At 42.6% G+C, this 16227-nt stretch overlaps 1 protein-coding gene across 8 annotated transcripts in view; it reads left to right on the top strand.

The window, feature by feature from the left end:
- The window catches only part of MCF2L (MCF.2 cell line derived transforming sequence like), a gene marked incomplete at its 5' end in the record, with an annotated part of 155769 nt that extends 146564 nt beyond the window's left edge, over positions 1-9205 (top strand). For 4 of the 8 annotated variants that reach the window (XM_082045242.1, XM_082045236.1, XM_082045240.1 and 1 more), the window contains 7 exons: positions 170-285; positions 1793-1852; positions 2205-2279; positions 5709-5833; positions 6463-6575; positions 6699-6802; positions 6913-9205. In XM_082045242.1, coding sequence (XP_081901368.1) covers positions 170-285; positions 1793-1852; positions 2205-2279; positions 5709-5833; positions 6463-6575; positions 6699-6802; positions 6913-7007 — 688 coding nt within the window. In that variant the 3' untranslated portion in view covers positions 7008-9205. Of the gene's footprint in view, positions 1-169; positions 286-916; positions 1004-1792; positions 1853-2204; positions 2280-5708; positions 5834-6462; positions 6576-6698; positions 6803-6912 lie in introns of all 8 variants that reach the window. The other 4 variants (XM_082045238.1, XM_082045239.1, XM_082045243.1 and 1 more) reach the window with 3 other exon arrangements.
- Between the last annotated feature and the right edge of the window lie 7022 nt (positions 9206-16227).

Raw genomic sequence — 16227 nt, 5'->3', positions numbered from 1 at the left:
AAGGTCTTCTTCAGTCCTGGAAGGTGTGATCTGGGAAGTGGCTAAGAAATGGTTTCCAGCCCATATATCTGTATGTAAAAGGCAGCCTGGGACCAGATGTCATCACCCATGGTCAGATCCAAATTTGCTGGATATAGATTGATTGTATTAACTTCCTTCCAATAAACAGCCCTTCACGGAACCACATCAGAAACACCAGAAAAATGGAAGAGAAAAAAGCTGATCTCACAAGTCTAGAAGTTTATGGCACTGCAGTAGCACCAAAGTACCCTGAGAAAGGCAAAGGTGAGTTGACACGTATGTGTTGCTGTCTCTAATTGCAAAGAGCATGCCTGTGCTGCACGTGCACTGGCAGATCCACCGGCAGAGTAGCCCCGGTAGTGCAGGGAAACGCAGCATTACACCTGACCAAGCAGGGCTTGGCTGCTTTCAGCCCTCAGACAGCACACCCACAAAGTGTGCTGGTCTCATCTGCCCTTAGCTTGGGGTTTCTGTGTCCCATTATGTGGTGTGGACAGGCTCAAAGCCACCTTGAATGAAAGGTAGCCAGAAGGAGCTGGGAGCTTTGTGTTATGTGCTCTGAGTCTGCAGCAAGTCTTCTCTTCGAGCTGCCCAGCTTCTCGGGCTTCTCTTCCTCTGGATAAATTTCTCAGCATTACCTGTTCTGAAGAGTTCTGTGGGGTTTTTTCTCTTTATTTTTGGTTCCCATCATGGAGATTACTTGAACCAGTGGCAGTACAGGCTCCTGCACAGTGAAAAGAACTGGCCCCTTGGGTTCTTCTGTTGTACCTGGACTTTCAGTTGTCCTTTCTCATTCTAACATGCAGGTTCCCTGGTAGGGCTGCAAACAGTTTTTTTTGCCTTGACCTCTTCATGGCCTTCTCTCTTTTCTTTGTGTCTCTCTCTTCCTTTGTAGATGACACTAGCTCTGCCTCAGAATGCTCTGTACTGTCAAAAAAGCGCTTTACGCTGCAGGGCTTTACTAACCTCAAAAGTCAGAAAGGTAATTTTTTTAAAAAAGCTAGATTGTTTTCCACTTAAGGCTGTAATTGAAGCATCACTTTGTGTGTGTGCATAGTGTAACAGGTTTGTGGTGCATACACTAGCTTGTTCTCCTAAGGTCAAGCTAGGTCCTGAGTCACTGACCCTGACAGGGGATTTCAAGAGAAACCAGCTCCAGATTGGGAGAGGGAGATGCAGCTGGGAAAAGTGGAGCTGTTGGAGATGGAAGGGAAGGGGTGCAGTTTCCAATGCCTCCAGTCTCACTATCAAGGCCAAGGAAGGAATTTATGCTGCCCCATTCCTGTAGTAAAACTAGATGAAGGAAGTTGTCTTCAGATCAGACACCTGGCCTGCTTCTAGCTTCTGTGGATCTGCCCCAAATGCACTTGTACTTGGCAAAAAGGAATCAAGGTTTTCTAGAATGTTTCCATATTAGTAACCTTGCTAACAGAACTACCAAAGCATGACCACAGCACAATGTGTATGTCAATGTTGTTTTGCTGGATACAAAAAACAAAGAATTTCCCTGTGCTTCCAGAAATGTTCTTTACTTTTTTTTTTCTAAAACAGGCAATAGGAGTCTGAGACCTTTCTTGCTTCCTCCTGCCAAGTAATTGCACTGGTACCTTTACTTCTTGCTTAGAACAGCTGTCTTTGAACAGTCTGAATTGCATCTTTTCAGAATGCCTTTTAACACCTGATTACCTTTGAGTTCTTTCTGGAGAGGTTCTAGGGTTGTGTATCTAATACTAATGAGGTGAGCACTAATATCCCATGCTTGCCTTGACAGAAACTCCATCTCCTTCTGCTAAAAGCCAGACATTGCCAATGATCCTTCTTACAGGACCAGGTATTGCTGTAGCACTAGATTTATGTAAAAATGATTGCTTAATTTGGTAATATTTGTCTAAAATTGGAATTAATTATATTTAGTTGATGTCTAGTTCATTTAGAAAAGTTTACATAGACTTTCATTAATTACCATAAAACAAATTTGTCAATTTATCTTCAAATAACTACATGTAAATAATTAATTCCTTCTACTGTAATTGACCAATGAAAACTCATTCCACTCAAATTAGAGTTTCCACTTGTATTCCAGTGTAAACTCAAAGGTATTTAGCATGCAATCCACCTATTCTCTTTTTTCCAGTTCTTCAATATCTCTCTTCTGTGTTTTTTGCCTATTCATCCTCCCGCAGCTTCTCCTACCAGTCCTGACAAAAAAGCTAAACGGCATGAAGTAGTGAGTGACCCAACTCCTTTTGGTTTAAGAGGTAGAGTGATACCACATCTTGTGCTTGGCAAATATCCACACATTTCTCATGTAATATGTTGCATCAGAGTGCTGGGGACACCTGTATGATGCTGTTGTGTGCACTGCTATTGATACCAGCTGAGTTTTTCCAAGTGGGTCTGTCAGCTTTTGCATATACTGTTTTTTTGATAGCGCAACGGGTTGAAGTTTTGCCTTGGCATTGAGTAAAGTAGCATATGGCTAGAGGATTTTAGGATAGGGCAGTGGGAAAGGGATCTTCTGCTGAAGAAATAACCAGAAGCTGGGTGTTTAATGGAATTACAGGGGCATACAGTTGGTGTGCAATACATGGTTTTCTAGTTAGTATCCTCCAAGTAGTATGCTCCTGCCACTGTGCCCCTCTCCACAAGGAGAGAATTTAACTTTTAAGAAAGGAAAAAAAAAAATATATAATCTGAAACGCATGTACTCTAGTTAGAGTGAGGATCATGTGCAATTTCCATTTTAGATCTGCATTTATTACACAGTCCTTTTGCATCTTTCTTTGGGTGATAGTAGGCAATATTTACTACTCCATGAGCCCCAGATGATTTAACTGAACCCCTTGTAGCAGGTTTGCTTCTTCCCAAGACACAGCTAAGTAAAGAACAGAAAAGCATTTCAGTTAAATGACCCATTTCTAGCAAGAAAGTTTTGCATACAAATCCCTGGGGCTAATTAACTGGAGAGTACAAGGAAAGCAGCCCCTCTCTTCCTGACTCTCTTTCCACCACCATCTCTTTTAGAAAATATCATTTAATGACAAGGCTGTTCCCACCCCTACCATCATCTTCGTCTCCAGGTTTCCACAGCCTTTGTCTTTGTCTCACCTGTGGAAATGATGCAGGTTCAGCTGCTGTGCTGGGGAAACTGTGCAGCACCATTCACCTTCCCTGAGCAGCCCGCAATGCCGTCCCAGGCCAGACACATGCAGGAACTCCACAAGTGTGAATGTGGAAGTTACAAGGTTAATTTTTCTGCAGTTAGCAGCCAAACCTTGGAGAACTCCAGGTACCATGGAAATCCTGAGGACCTGAAAATGCGATTGGAAAGCAAAGGGTGTTTTGTGGTCTTTTCCACAGATGCTGAAAATCTTACAGGGCAGAGAGTCCTTGATAATTGCTAATTTACAGTAAAATTGTTGGGTCCTCAGAACAGACTTGTCTGATTTGCTGTCCTGTCCAGCACCCTCTGACTTATGAAACCACTAAACCAAGTAAATGAATTCAAAACATCTAGTAACTCCCCTTTCTGTCTTGCACCTTCTGATCTCTTTTCTGACACTATATCTTCTCCTTCCCCAGCTCAAAGGGTAAACACACAGTTGACCTGGGCATTTCAGGACAAAACTGCACCAGCTGGTGGTCACAGCTCCCCTTCGCAGAGCACATTGCCCCCATTCATTTCCTTTTGCTGCTGCATCTCTCTGTCTTACATTGCAGTGAGCTCAAGGAAAATGAGTTGGCGACAGAATCACATCTTGCAGATAGATCCTATCTCTGAAGAAACCTGTGAGCCTGTTTCTGAAGAGAAGCGGTTATTTAATTCTTGGTTTTCCTGGCTCAATCAAATCTAAACTCATTTCTGCAGATCGGTCTTTTCCCAAGACTGTCTACTGTTTTCTTACTTTTCCTGCCTTTATAAGGAGCTCTGATTTAGTCACACCGTGCAGAATACACGGATGGTCACTGAATGTAAATGCATAATTTTGGTGCCTGTAGGTAGCTAATATGAATATGACCATAGTGACCACTTCCATTGCCTGGGATTTTATAAGAACTTCTTCATAGTAGAGCATCAGCTTGTATCAGGAGCAGGAGTGCTGTAGGTGTTGCAGGATCAGGCAGGTCTGCTTTTACCCCCATCAACACAATATATGAAAAGAAACGAGGCTGAGGAACAAGAGCTGTTACCCAAAATGCTCCAGATGAGCAGGCCAGTGAGTATGATGCTACACGCAGAGCAATTGCAGTGATTTCACTTGCTTTTTCTCTGTGCAGCTCTTTGGTTCTGTTTCTAATCAGAGTTTGGAACAATTAGGATAAACCAAGTTTACTTTCATTGCATTGTTCTTAGCTTGGAAATAACAGAAAGGCTTTCAGCTGCATCCCACAAGCCAAATATAAAATGTGAGCTTCCTAGGAAATTTGCATGGAATATAGCAGGAATTTATTGCTCAGTTTCTTCACAGATGGAAGTTCATTCTTAACCCTGGACAGGGTCAAATGGGTCAGTACTTCTAACGTTGGGCAGGTCATCCAGCAGCGCAGGCGAGGTAAAAGTCTCACTCCATTTGCTGTGCTCTGGGTGTGATTTCCTTCTGTGATTCTTAGATTGCTCTGGATTTACTCTGACAATGCTCAGGTTTTTTCCTAATGCACTGGTATGACCAGCCATGCGACAAATGCCTCAGAAGCAGTGAAGAGCAAAAATGCTGTTGCTTTCTCAACTAATAGTTACATAAAAGTTGTGAGGTTTGTTCTTACTTTATTGTTCTTACTTTATTCTTTTAGTTGAGTTTCATTATTGCTACTCTTCAGCTTGCACCAAAGTCTTACTTAAAAATATTTATTTGTCTTTTATTGTGACTCTTTTTCCCATTATAAGCTTGACACATTTATTAGCAGCTGCTGACCTCATTGAAAAGCATCTCACTAGTAAAACTTACTGTAGTTTTATTTGGAAAAGGATTTTGTGCACTCTGGATATGAGGCAGCCCCGTAAATAAATGAAATGCTTCACCCTGAGAGAAAATAAGGAATGCTTGACAATAAGTGACAGGCACAAGATTGTTCTTGTGGTGTGTGGTGCGATGATTTAACACCAAGATAATTCAGCGTGATTAAGTAATCCTTGTACCTGAATACCCTTAAATAATAAGCTGCCTCATCAGGCGAAGTATGGAATGCCTGTAGCTTGTGTTCAATTTCTTGACAGCTTTAAGCGCTCAACAGTTGGAACAAAGCTCTGTGTCTCCGTCCCTTGATCCAGCAGGCTGGTTAAGTTGCTTTGCGTGACAATCCCATGTGTTTGCCCTCTTCCTATAGAGTGTGTGTTCCTGTCTTCTACCTTCTCCCAAAAAAATGAGTATTTAGCCATAGTTTGCCTCTGTTTAAGGGTGAAATAGTTTATTTTTGTTGGGAATTTGCATTCTTTCTATCTATTTCCCTCTAGACAAATCCAAAGGGCCAAATTCACTGCTGTGTATGGCCATAGCTCCAGTTACTCTGATGTAAATGAGCCAACTTTTGTCAGCTGTGAATTTCACCTCATGGCTGTAGTAACTTCCCTGTGTACAGTTTTCCTCCTGTTTATGTTGATCACTTCAGAGCGTTTCAGTGGGAAGAACATTTCTCCCAGTCAGTGGCTCACTGCAGCAACGTTAACCAGTGGCTGTTTGTTCCCCAAGGCTGGGCTAAAACATCTCATTCTCTTGATGCATCTGAAGAAAATGATGGCTGGTCTAGTGCTGAAGATCCGCTGAATTCATCGGATGCAGAGGAAGAAGGAGGAGGGGGAGGAGAGATGAAGCTGGTAACTAGAAATGTTTTCCTGTTGAGCTAAGCAAATGCTACTGATATGTTGTGTGTGGCACCATACAGGATTGCTTTTGAAGCCTGCAGAAAGGAAAGTGTCTGCCTTGAAATCCTCGGCCAGGCAAAATTGCTGGGGGAATGGAAAATGTCCCCTTCTCTTAAATCAGCCTTGTGTTTGTACCTTGGGAAGGTCCATCTGTGCCTTTGTGTACCTGCAAATGAGCCCATGGCTGCTGTTGCCATAGCACAGCAGTCAAGCAATGACAGGCTCAGCTACTGCATCAGCAGACTTACACACATACATCTTGTCACTAGTTTACCAGCTTGGGGTTTTTAGGGGGTTGTTTTTGGTTTTTCCTCAGGTTTTTCTTGGTAGATATTTGAATTATTTGTCACAATGGAAACATTTCACAATGTTTTTTGAGGTGTGAGATTTCATGTACTGAATGTGCATGTAGCTGAACAGCAAAGTTTTACTGCCTCCTTAGTACGTATATTTACACTGTCTTCAGTATGTACGTGCATGAGAAAGGAGGGAAAAATATGAAAATTTTCATAACAAAAGCTGCAACGTACATTAAATTACTCAATAGAAATAATTTATGTTTTTCTTCTGTGTGCATTTAGACTCCTGGTAAATATACAGTTGTGACTGATTATGAGAAAGGAGTTTCTGAAGAATTTACAGTGAAAAGTGGAGATCTAGTTCAACTGATTCATGAAGGGGAGGATGGACTCTGGTACGCAGATCTGTGATTGGAAACTTTTATATGCAGAACTGTGTGTGGAAGGCCAATGTTTAGGGTAAAAGTTTCAAAGGCATGAAATTAAGCAATTTGACTTCTTATTTTTTATTGGTTTAGGTATGTAAAGAACCTGAGCACTGGTAAAGAAGGTTGGATCCCAGCAAACAATCTACTGATGCTGATAGGCAATTCAAAATCAGCTCAATCTTTAAGCAGCTCTGGTAGGCTATTTATTGTAAATGACATGATTATCTCTCTGAAGATTACTGTTATGCAAGTTGTGAAAAACAACCATATCTTATTTTCCTGGTGTTTTGATTTGTTTTCCCAGAATCAGGCACGGCGTCCAGCACTTTGAGCACATCATCAAGTTGCAGTGACAGCTGTAATGCCAGCAGCACCAGCTTCTCAGACATTAAAGGCTAATATTAAATTTTCACTTCACCTCCATGCAAGAAGGTAAATCCAGAGTTTGTCATTTTGTGCAGAGCTCTGGTTGTTGGACTCGAACTGAGAACCACCAGTTCTGTCTTTCCAGCTTGGAGTATTTTCACTGGTGACTTTTACAGGTTCTCCCAGAAGACCCCAGTGAAAAGTGCATGGAACATGAAGCTGTAAATAAAAATTAAACTGTTTTGAAATAGGGTCTTGCAGGGGCTTCTGTTTCGAAGTCCAAAGCTGCAGAGATGTTAGCATAAAACACACTCTTCTTGACACACAATCAGGTTTCTGCAGAACTGTATCATTTTGTAACAGCCAGGATTGGAATGTGAGCAAACAAAATGTGTTCAGTGCTGAATCCTTATTGTAAACTAATAACCCAACAATCACTGTACAGGGTAGGTATGAAGAAAATCCAAGTTTACAATTTCTCCTCCCCAAAAACCCCTTCCTCCAGGGACATACCTCGGTCAATGCAGTGAATGGGACTCTTGGAGTAACCAGGAAGGAGGTTTAGTCCAGCGCTTTGTCTTCTCTTGGGTCTTCAGGATACTCTTCTGCTCCCTAGCGACTGGGATACAGACGTGACCAATTCACTGACCACAACAGCATCAAAAGAAACTGTTATTTTATCCTTTCCAATCTTTTAGTGATATGTGCAATGGAATAGCTCTTTTCTGAGGTATTTTGCCCTCACAACTGAATTCTTTATCAAGATCACTGTGTTTACATAGCCTTGGCCATTTAGAATTTAGTAGTGTCTTTTTCTTTACACAGGTGCACAATGAAACACAAATGTTCCTATTCACTAAATGATTTCTTAATAAACGGTAATTACATGGTTACCTTCAGCTCTCACAATTAGCCGTTTCAGGCAGAGGAAACTACTGTGGCTGCACAGTGGGTCAAGAGCTTTTCTTCAGACAGACCTATGAAGGCTAGAAACCAGACATATTTTTTATCAATAGTGTTTGTTGCAGATTTATTAAAAGATAAAAACATGATGACATGATTTTCTGTAAAAGGGGAGCACGGGAGAAAAAAAATCTTTATTAGAGTCAGATTTATGCTACAGACAAGTATTTTAAATTTTTTAAAGGAGGGGTAGTGATAAACTTGCCATTTTTCAAGGGATGGTGTAAGCCAATGTTGTAAATTTTCACCTTGTCAGATGTTCTTTGCATTTCATCCTCACGAACAGTCCAGAACTGTGTGCACGTGTGGAATATTGTATTCATTCCTGCCCACCTCTCAAGTATTTTTACTTATATGAAAAGAAGTTTTAACTGATTCATGTATCATATTACTTAAAAATCATGAGGACATTAAGAGTATAATTTTTCAGAAGCAGTGGGAGCTGCTGTTAATCATCAGACCCTCCGATGGCTGGGACCTGAAGTCTATCTTTGTGCAGGAGTTTTAGATTTTAGAGGCTGCAGCTTAGGGGAAGCGTAAAGGGGACAAATACTCTAAAGGATGATTTTACTCCTGAGCTGCAAAAGCAACCCTACCCCACATGCAATCAAAATGCAGCTGACCATGGTCAGTCCAAATTGAAACATACATATACACACGCACATATGGTCATGTACATATATATGTGCATGTATGTGCTAGTGGGTATATGTATGTGTGTGTAGATATGTATATGTGTGTAGATATAATGTATCAATGTAAAAGATGTATTTATAGTCTCCATGCTGCTGAATGTGTCACTTTACAATTCATAAATAGGTTTCTTGCGATACTGCAATATAAAGGCTGATCAGGGTTTTACTTCAGGCATCTTTTCCAACACAGAAATCCTCTGATCTTTTTTTTAATTATTCCATATAATACTGTGCTGACCGGGAATATTTAGTCTGATGTTTAACAATGGAATGGCAACATGAGATTCAGCTTATCTTCATCTATGTAAGTTATTTTGTAAATTATCTGTAACATAAATTACTTATATATTGCTGTCATTGCTGAGATGAGACTGTCCTTTCAGTTCTCACTGTGGCCTCATTAGTGTTATTTCAATGGTTTTCTCCACATCATTGCACTTTAATACAACTCATTTCACCATCTCCTTTTTTACTGCTGTTGTGAATTAGAACTTCAAAGTCAGAGGTCTCTATTGTAATTATGAAAATTTGAATAAATTTTGGCGCTTCTTGCTGAACGCCTTTATATAGACATGCTCTGTGTTTTATTTTGTCTCACAGTCTTAAAAGCTTCTTACGGGTGTCATGTGAAAACAGAGATAGGCTGAAGGATTTGGAACAGAAGACCAAGTCTGTTGTGCTGTGGCTCGTCAGAGATTGTGTTCAAATCCTTTGTCTACTCATTCTGGTCATATCAGAAAAAAAAAAAAAAAATTACCCTTGTGGTCATAGAGTCATTTTGGTTGGAAAGAGACCCTCAAGATCATCAAGCCCAACCATAACCTCACTCTGGCACTAAACCATGTCCCTAAGAACCTCATCTACACATACACCTCCAGGGATGGTGACTCCACCACTTGCCTGGGCAGCCTGTTCCAATGCCTGGCAACACTTTCCATGAAGAAATTTTTCCTAATCTCCAATCTAAACCTCCCCTGGGGCAACTTGAGGCCATTTCCTCTCATCCTATCGCTTGCTACTTGTGAGAACAGACCAACCCCCTCCATGCTACAACCTCCTTTCAGGTGGTTGCAGAGAGTGATAAGGTCTCCCCTCAGCCTCCTTTTCTCCAGGCTGAACAGCCCCAGTTCCCTCAGCCGCTCCTCATCAGACTTGTGCTCCAGACCCCTCACCAGCTTCATTGCCCTTCTCTGAACTCGCTCCAGCACCTCAGTGTCTTTCTTGTAGTGAGGGGCGCAAAACTGAACACAGAATTCAAGGTGCAGCCTCACTGGTGCTGAGTACAGGGGGATGGTCACTTACCCATTCCTGCTGGCCACACTCTTCCTGATATAAGCCAGGATGCTGTTGGCCTTTTCGGCCACCTGGGCACACTGCTGGCTCATACTCAGCCATCTGTTGACCAACACTCCCAGGTCCTTTTCCTCCAAGCAGCTTTCCAGCCGCTCTTCCCTGAGCTTGTAGTGTTGCATGAGTTGTGTCTCACCTGGCACTAGGAAATGAAAGTGTGTCTGTAGCCTGAGGAGAAAAAGTTAAAGCCCATGCCAGATAGTCAGATTGATTCCCTTTCTTCCACATACCCTTTTTTGAAAGACAGCCCATGGCTCTTGGGTTTTCCCTAAGCAAGCTGTGTATCCTGTGGTTCCCTTCCTCCTGCACTCACACTCTTCTTGATCCTGTTGTCTCAGTACAAGTCAAAGGTCCATGTCTGGCGTGGCTGCAGCTGCGTGAGAAACAAAAAAACCCATTCACACTTGCAGCATCTGAAGGGGAACATGTTTGAGCATTCACTGATTAATGGCCTTAAGGGCCATCACGCCATAGTAGGAGGTGAATTTTACATTGAATTGGAGTAATTTGGGCTGAAGTGGTGGTCACGTGTAATTACATGATCCAGCTAAGCTGTTACTGGAATTTGATTGCTTTTATTTACTCTTGTTAACATAACAGCTACCTCTGTAGTAAGTATTACTACTGTTCTGAATAAAACACGGTCTGGCCTTTCCGATCCCAGCTATGCCATACTTTTGAAAGCAAAAGAAGGAAAGAATTCCAGCCCAGATTTACCTTAGTGGAAAGTTAAAGAGTTTTATATATAAAAGCCTAATAATGATTGATTGCTTTTAGTTATAGTGATGCTTATTTCCTATTGCAAACACTGGACTCATCTTAGTTTTCTTATATGCTAGATAACTGGCTCAAAGTTGGAGCAGTCGTTTGTAGATAGAGAGGCTCTTTGCTAATTGGAATTCTCCATTCTGCACAGATGTTGTCAGTAAGGAAAACTGAGGACTTTGGACCATAACTCATTTACATCACATCTCAAAATGACAGGGACTCCCGTTCCCCTTCTCTGTCATATGTCAGATGGTTATTACGAACTGCACTGTAAAGTTTTGAGTGTCCACACAAGTCCCCAAAATTAGCAATCTCCCTAGATTTGTGTGGGTGGGTGCCATATCAACTTGGTACAGGGAACCTACGCAAATTCATTTCCCTTAACTTAGGATGTAGGAATAGAGGAGCCAGATTGTGTTGTCCCTTAAGATTTGGTGTGAACTGTGTCTAGATACCATATTATCAAAATAAGATGGTTAGATGTTGAAATAGGTTCTCTGGGTTTTCATTGGAAAGGAGATTAATAGGTAACAGATGCAATGACAGATGCATTAGGAATACTGGTTATTTTAACAGCTGTTAAGGAAGATAACGATGAGATTTTTTTGGAGATTTGTAAGCATCTGGAAAAAAAATTAATGGCTATGTAAAGACTTTAAGAGGGCAAGGCAGTTTCCTGACCTTTAATAGCAAAGCACTTGATAAATAGCTTCTCTTGCCCTTACAAACACCCTGACAGGGTGAAGCCAGCTGCAGCAGGACAACACAAGGCCTTTGACCAAGGTGTTAGATGTGTTCCGCTTACTGTGTTCCAGACAGCCTCCAGAAACCCTCTTCAAATTCTGTCCCATTTATTTATAAAATTTCCCCTTCTAGCCTTGATACATCCAGGGAAGAAATTTAAAGTTTGTGAAATTCAAAGCTTATCACTTTTCTACGCAGGAGGCTGTGCAATAACACAAACAAATGGCAATATGGGGACCAAAGCACCTGTTTCTCCCAAACTGCTGAGCCGCTGCTTGAAAGGCTGAGGGAGATGCTCCTGAGATCCAGCTTCAGACAGAGGGATACCAGCTCCCTTGCCAGCAAGATTGTAATGGATTTCTCTTGGTTTTTTTTTTATTCCTTTCCACATATTTCCAAGCTGCTGCACCTCAAGCTGACATGTTCAGCTGTGACACATCAGTCAGGCAGAGGTCAGAAGGGAAAGCACAGAGCAGATGGATTAGTTTTTGAGGTGTTCACCTGGGGCTGGTGGGGCGAGAAGCGCAGGACAAAAAAGATGTTTCAACCTGAAAAAATGCTGCGTGTGACATGCCAAAGTAGCTGCTGCATGGGGCTGCCGCCACTCCCAGCAGCGAGCTCCCCTGCGGCCTCCCAAGTGCTGCACCATGCACTCAGCCTCCCTACAGCTCCAGGTAGCAACTCGGTTATCATCTGCCCTTCCCCAGGCAGTTTTTGGCCAGGTCAGCTCCAAGAACAGGTGCACCCTTCCCCACCCTGAGTAGTAGCACCCTGGCTTGCTCCCATGGGCGCAGCCTCTGCAATGTCAGCATGGTTCCCACCAGGGATGGCTTCCAAAGGCAGGAGGGCATGGGGTGCCCAGGGCAGAGGGCAGCTGGAGGGCTCTGCTGGAGCCTGGGTGAGGCTGGTAGAGCTGTTTGGGCACCTATTCCCTCCCTCAGCTGCTCATGTGCTGTTGCATGTGGTGAGCTCAAAGTATCTTCTCATACATAAATAAACACCTTATGTTGGTGGGCTCCAAGTGTTTTGCTCGGTCCTCAGCCCAAAGCTCAAGCCTTTTCTTGAAAAATCTGGGGACAGCGTTATGTCCAGACAAATCCTCAAGGGAGAAAAAAAGCAGCATGGGGTACACAAAAAACAGACTGCAAGACACAGTGGCCACGTTTTTCATCCAGCCTAGTGGTGCAGTGAGAAGATGAGTCCCTCAGCCCTTGGCAAGGAGAGGCTGAGTCATGGCCAGGACAAAGGCAAACCTTGAGGAGCTCTGCCAGCTCTGACCCTGCAGAGACAGGCCACAGTCACCCACGATGTCAGGTCTCTTTAGCAGCAAGAGAAGAAGAGATGGTGGACTAGAATATGCTTGCTGGGCATCTTTGCACCTCGCCCAAGTACCGCTGCGGCTGTCGCCGCCTGTACCAGCAGCAGCCTAAAGATGGTGGTAGAAAATCAAGAATCTAGTTTTGCATTTCTATTCTGAAAGGTTTTTACTCGGATTAGCTGAATGGGTGCTGAAATATTATCTCTGACAAATCAATGGATGTGATTTGATTAATCACCTTTCAGGTTTTTATATTTGCTCAGTTCACATCAATTGACAAGACAGCAAGGTCCCCGGCTGCATTTAAAAGACTGTGGACTTAGCTGTGATGGTCTCGGGACACAGTGAAGAGAAGGGCTCTAGCAGAGCTAAGATCTGTTACTACCACCTGAGATAGGTGGCATAAACAAACTTTGGAGCACACTGCCTTTATTTTAAATCTATTTTTTTTGTGTCTTCTGTTTCCTTTATTACTGGGTCATAAAGGAACACCTTCCCCATGCAGCAAAAGAAGAGGAAGAAATAACCCACGTCAAGATTAAAAAATAAAAACTTAAGCACTTGTAGCTGCTCGCAAAGACATTCTCAAAAATATTCTCTCCCCATCTTCTCCTTCTCTTTATGAAAGTATTTGCTCTATGGGGATACAGAACTCAGTCAAAAGGCAAGTCATTTTCTTCTGGAAAGAAACAGTTCTCTTTTGAGGTCTAAAAAGTTAATAAATTCCTTCAAAGCTAAGCAGCATGATATTCATATATGTATAGATTAATACAAGAGAAACAGGAAATTATTAATTCAATTCAGGCTTGGCTTGCTTTTAATTAGTTTGATAAGTGAATTATGGGAAGTTAGTATTGTTCTTGTAGACTTAAACTGAATTTCCATAAATTCATGAGGGAGCTTGGTCCTAAACCTCTCTTACCTAAACACAGCCTTGTCAGCTTACTCAAGTGATCTCTTATGTCCTCTTTGAAACAGAAATATATATATATATTTTTTTAATTGTTCCTGAGTGCTGACTAGAAAACTCATGTTTAAATGACAAGTGATCTGTTGGGTCAGATCAAGTTCCACAGTTCCCAATAGCTTCCATACCTGTCTTCTCCTCTACTCAAAATATCAAACTAAATTAGCAAAGTCGTAAGAGTTTTTCTTTGAAAAATGTCAGTAGGAAACAAAATAAGAATAAAGAATGGCATGTTCTGAGACATCAGCTCATCATGTCTTCCAGGCTAATGTTTCTGCTTTAGATTTTTTTATTTCACATTGTTAACATTGTTCATGTTTAATTTTTTGAATATTTTTTTTCTTTTGGAAAGAAAGGCACATTGGCACATCCAAAGCATTCACTATAAACTACCCTAAATCATATTTTCTGAACAAGCTGTCCCCAGACTGATTCTAGTAACACCCATGAGCAGCAGGGGTGCATGTTTGCATTAATACATACTCACAATCCAAGGCTGAAGTCTGCACTGGCGAGGAGATTTAGAGAGCAGAATAACAGGGCAATTCTCATAAACTGCAGCAAAACCACACAAGAAAAAAAACTAAGTGAGACTTAGGGATCTTCTGGAGAAGAAAAGCTAATGAACTGATGTTTGCTCCTCTGACTGGGATCTAAACCAGTAAGGAAGGGGAGCTCTTCTTTAAAAACACGGATTTTATCCAAAGAAGTGGCCTGGCTGAAGTTAGTAGGAAACAGCTTTGAGATGAGATCTGTGAATACGAAGTTTACAGGCAAAGAGCTGTAATGAAGTCCTGGGACTGCTGAATCGCCAGTGACCCTCCTCATGGGCATGATCATCCTTGTCATCCCTAAAGAAACCTAATCTCATGAACTTTTCTTGGAAGAAGGACTGTCCTCATATGAACTCACTGTTGTTCCCAGCCCTTGGGCTTCTCCCTGGGCTCTAAAAATAGTGTCTGGCTGTATTCCCAAGCAATAAAAGCAAAATCTTTCACGCTTAAGGAATGCCAATAGAGGAAGGAAGGAGAAAAATACTGCATCAGTCCTAAAGGATGTACAGGATGCAAACTAGATGAGCTGCAAACTAGATGAGAAAGTGAAGGGGTGCCATGGTGCAGAGGTGCTGTGATGACGCTGTGGAGTGGTGGCCACTCCATCCTCCCTGCCAAGGAGGTACCTACCCAGCCTCAGGAAACACTTGGGATACTGCTTGGGGAACAACAGGAGCAGAGCCAGGCTGGCCTCAGGAGTGGGAGACACAGCCTCATGCCCCGATCTGCGTGACTCATTCAACTAGATGGGGACAGATCTTTCTTCAAAGAGATGGGACAAAGAGAAACAGAAAGGGTTGTCAAGCACTGGAACAGGCTGCCCAGGGAAGTGTTTGAGTCACCATCCCTGGAGGTGTTTAAAAGACCTGTAGATGTGGTGCTTAGGGGCATGGTTTAGTGACAGCGTTAGGTTATGATTGGACTCAATGATATTAAGGGTCTCTTTTAACCAAAATGGTTCTATGATTCTATGAAATTTTCAAGCAGCTCCAACAAGCTTATCTTTGGTCTTGATAAGCCAAATATGCCCTTGCTATTTTCAGCTCACTGCTGAAGGCAAGTGAACAAGGAACAAGGACCGTGTTGACACGTTATGAGGTACGGAGAGGGTTCCCAAAAAGCAGAGATGGGGACAACTTGGGACTGCTGTAGCTCCTTTTGTATTCCAGTAACTGGCCTCCTTCCTCTGCCCTGGGACCAGCCATCCATGCCCAGCTGTCCCATAACCCAGGCTGCTGGGAATGAGCCAGGCTGCCATCCAGAGAAGTGCTGGGATGCCCTCTCTTGGGAAAGCCATTTCAAAGCAGGACACCCAGCCATGCGCACCACCACTAACTAACAGGAAAGTGTGTGAAGAACAGCCAGGAGTGACGCTGAGTGTTGGCAGCACAGTGAAAATCCAGCTGTTGCTTTTCTTTGGGGTAGTGTCCAGACGCAGAGCTGACCCTTCTTCCTTTCCAGGCAGGAAGGGGAGAACAGCCTGGAAAGTGCTCCAGCCCCCAGGCAATGCTTCACTTCTCATAGGCAAACATGCTCTTTACCTCGCTGCTATCTTAAGTAAATATTTCCCCAAGCATGTTGTCAGCTCTCTAGACTGATGCCATTAATTGATTTCCATTAAATCAGAGGACTGCTTGGGTTCCAGAAAAAGTGTTATCTGCAGATCAGCCCCTCAAACCCCTCTCATTACTAATGACATATAATGTGGATCAGCTCAGTGCCTCTTCCAGCTGCTACAACTTGAGCAGACCACGTGGGTCCTGCAGTAAAGATGGAGAAAACCAGCACAGGGTGTCTCTTGCGGGTTAATTAGTGTCTCCAAGTGAATTCAGCCAGAAGTGCAGAGTTTCAGTTGGCGGTAGAGAAATGGGAAAAGACAGGTGTCAGCAGTTTG

Source organism: Streptopelia decaocto (assembly GCF_964273445.1).
Source record: "Streptopelia decaocto genome assembly, chromosome: 1".
Lineage (NCBI taxonomy): Eukaryota > Metazoa > Chordata > Aves > Columbiformes > Columbidae > Streptopelia > Streptopelia decaocto.
Note: the sequence above shows the minus strand (reverse complement) of the source record. Positions and strands in the feature narration are given on the sequence as shown.